This window comes from Anarrhichthys ocellatus, unplaced genomic scaffold, assembly GCF_004355925.1.
Source record: "Anarrhichthys ocellatus isolate YVR2014 unplaced genomic scaffold, GSC_Weel_1.0 scaffold528, whole genome shotgun sequence".
NCBI lineage: Eukaryota > Metazoa > Chordata > Actinopteri > Perciformes > Anarhichadidae > Anarrhichthys > Anarrhichthys ocellatus.
Window position 1 is genome coordinate 8,450 of NW_022280502.1, and position 1,644 is coordinate 10,093.

Consider the following 1,644-nt stretch of genomic DNA (forward strand, 5'->3'; position numbering starts at 1 on the left):
TAGTTTACATGAAGTAGTAAAACATACCTCATAGTTTACATGAAGTAAAACATACCTCAGTTTACATGAAGAAGTAAAACATACCTCATAGTTTACATGAAGAAGTAAAACATACCTCATAGTTTATATGAAGAAGTAAAACATACCTCATAGTATACATGAAGTAAAACATACCTCATAGTATACATGAAGTAAAACATACCTCATAGTTTACATGAAGTAAAACATACCTCATAGTTTACATGAAGAAGTAAAACATACCTCATAGTTTACCTGAAGTAAAACATACCTCATAGTTTACCGTAAGAAGTAAAACATACCTCATAGTTTACATGAGGAAGTAAAACATACCTCATAGTTTACATGAAGAAGTAAAACATACCTCATAGTTTACATGAAGTAAAACATACCTCATAGTTTACATGAAGTAAAACATACCTCATAGTTTACATGAAGAAGTAAAACATACCTCATAGTTTACATGAAGAAGTAAAACATACCTCATAGTTTACATATAGTTTTTACTTCTGCTGCAGCACAGTAATGTTCGGTGTCTCTGTCTCAGATCAATAACTACGTGGGACACGCCCGGGTGGAGGTCCAGCTGGTATCCCACACGGATCCTCCTCGTGTTCACGCTCATAGTCTGGTGGGACGTCACTGCACCGAGAACGGAACCTGCACGCTCGACATCGGGCCGAACGACCTCACCGCCTCGTGAGTATCCAATCACGTCTCTGCATTTTTACCAACACTTAGAATCACAACAAAACAAAGACTGTGACTTTCACACACCATACTGTGACTTTCACACACTATACTGTAACTTTCACACACCATACTGTGACTTTCACACACTATACTGTAACTTTCACACACTATACTGTAACTTTCACACACCATACTGTGACTTTCACACACTATACTGTAACTTTCACACACACTATACTGTGACTTTCACACACTATACTGTGACTTTCACACACTATACTGTAACTTTCACACACTATACTGTGACTTTCACACACACCATACTGTGACTTTCACACACTATACTGTAACTTTCACACACACCATACTGTAACTTTCACACACACCATACTGTAACTTTCACACACACCATACTGTAACTTTCACACACCATACTGTAACTTTCACACACTATACTGTAACTTTCACACACACCATACTGTAACTTTCACACACACCATACTGTAACTTTCACACACACCATACTGTGACTTTCACACACCATACTGTGACTTTCACACACCATACTGTGACTTTCACACACACTATACTGTAACTTTCACACACACTATACTGTGACTTTCACACACACCATACTGTAACTTTCACACACACCATACTGTGACTTTCACACACCATACTGTGACTTTCACACACCATACTGTGACTTTCACACACCATACTGTAACTTTCACACACACTATACTGTGACTTTCACACACTATACTGTGACTTTCACACACCATACTGTGACTTTCACACACACTATACTGTGACTTTCACACACTATACTGTAACTTTCACACACTATACTGTAACTTTCACACACACTATACTGTGACTTTCACACACTATACTGTGACTTTCACACACTATACTGTAACTTTCACACAC

The 1,644-nt window shown here is 37.8% G+C and overlaps 1 protein-coding gene across 1 annotated transcript in view; it reads left to right on the forward strand.

Moving 5' to 3' along the window:
* The window catches only part of nfkb2 (nuclear factor of kappa light polypeptide gene enhancer in B-cells 2 (p49/p100)), a 17,640-nt gene that overhangs the window by 8,441 nt on the left and 7,555 nt on the right, over positions 1–1,644 (forward strand). The window contains exon 6 of the mRNA XM_031880018.1: positions 566–717. Within this exon, the coding sequence (XP_031735878.1) occupies positions 566–717 (152 nt within the window). The remainder of the gene's footprint in view (positions 1–565; positions 718–1,644) is intronic.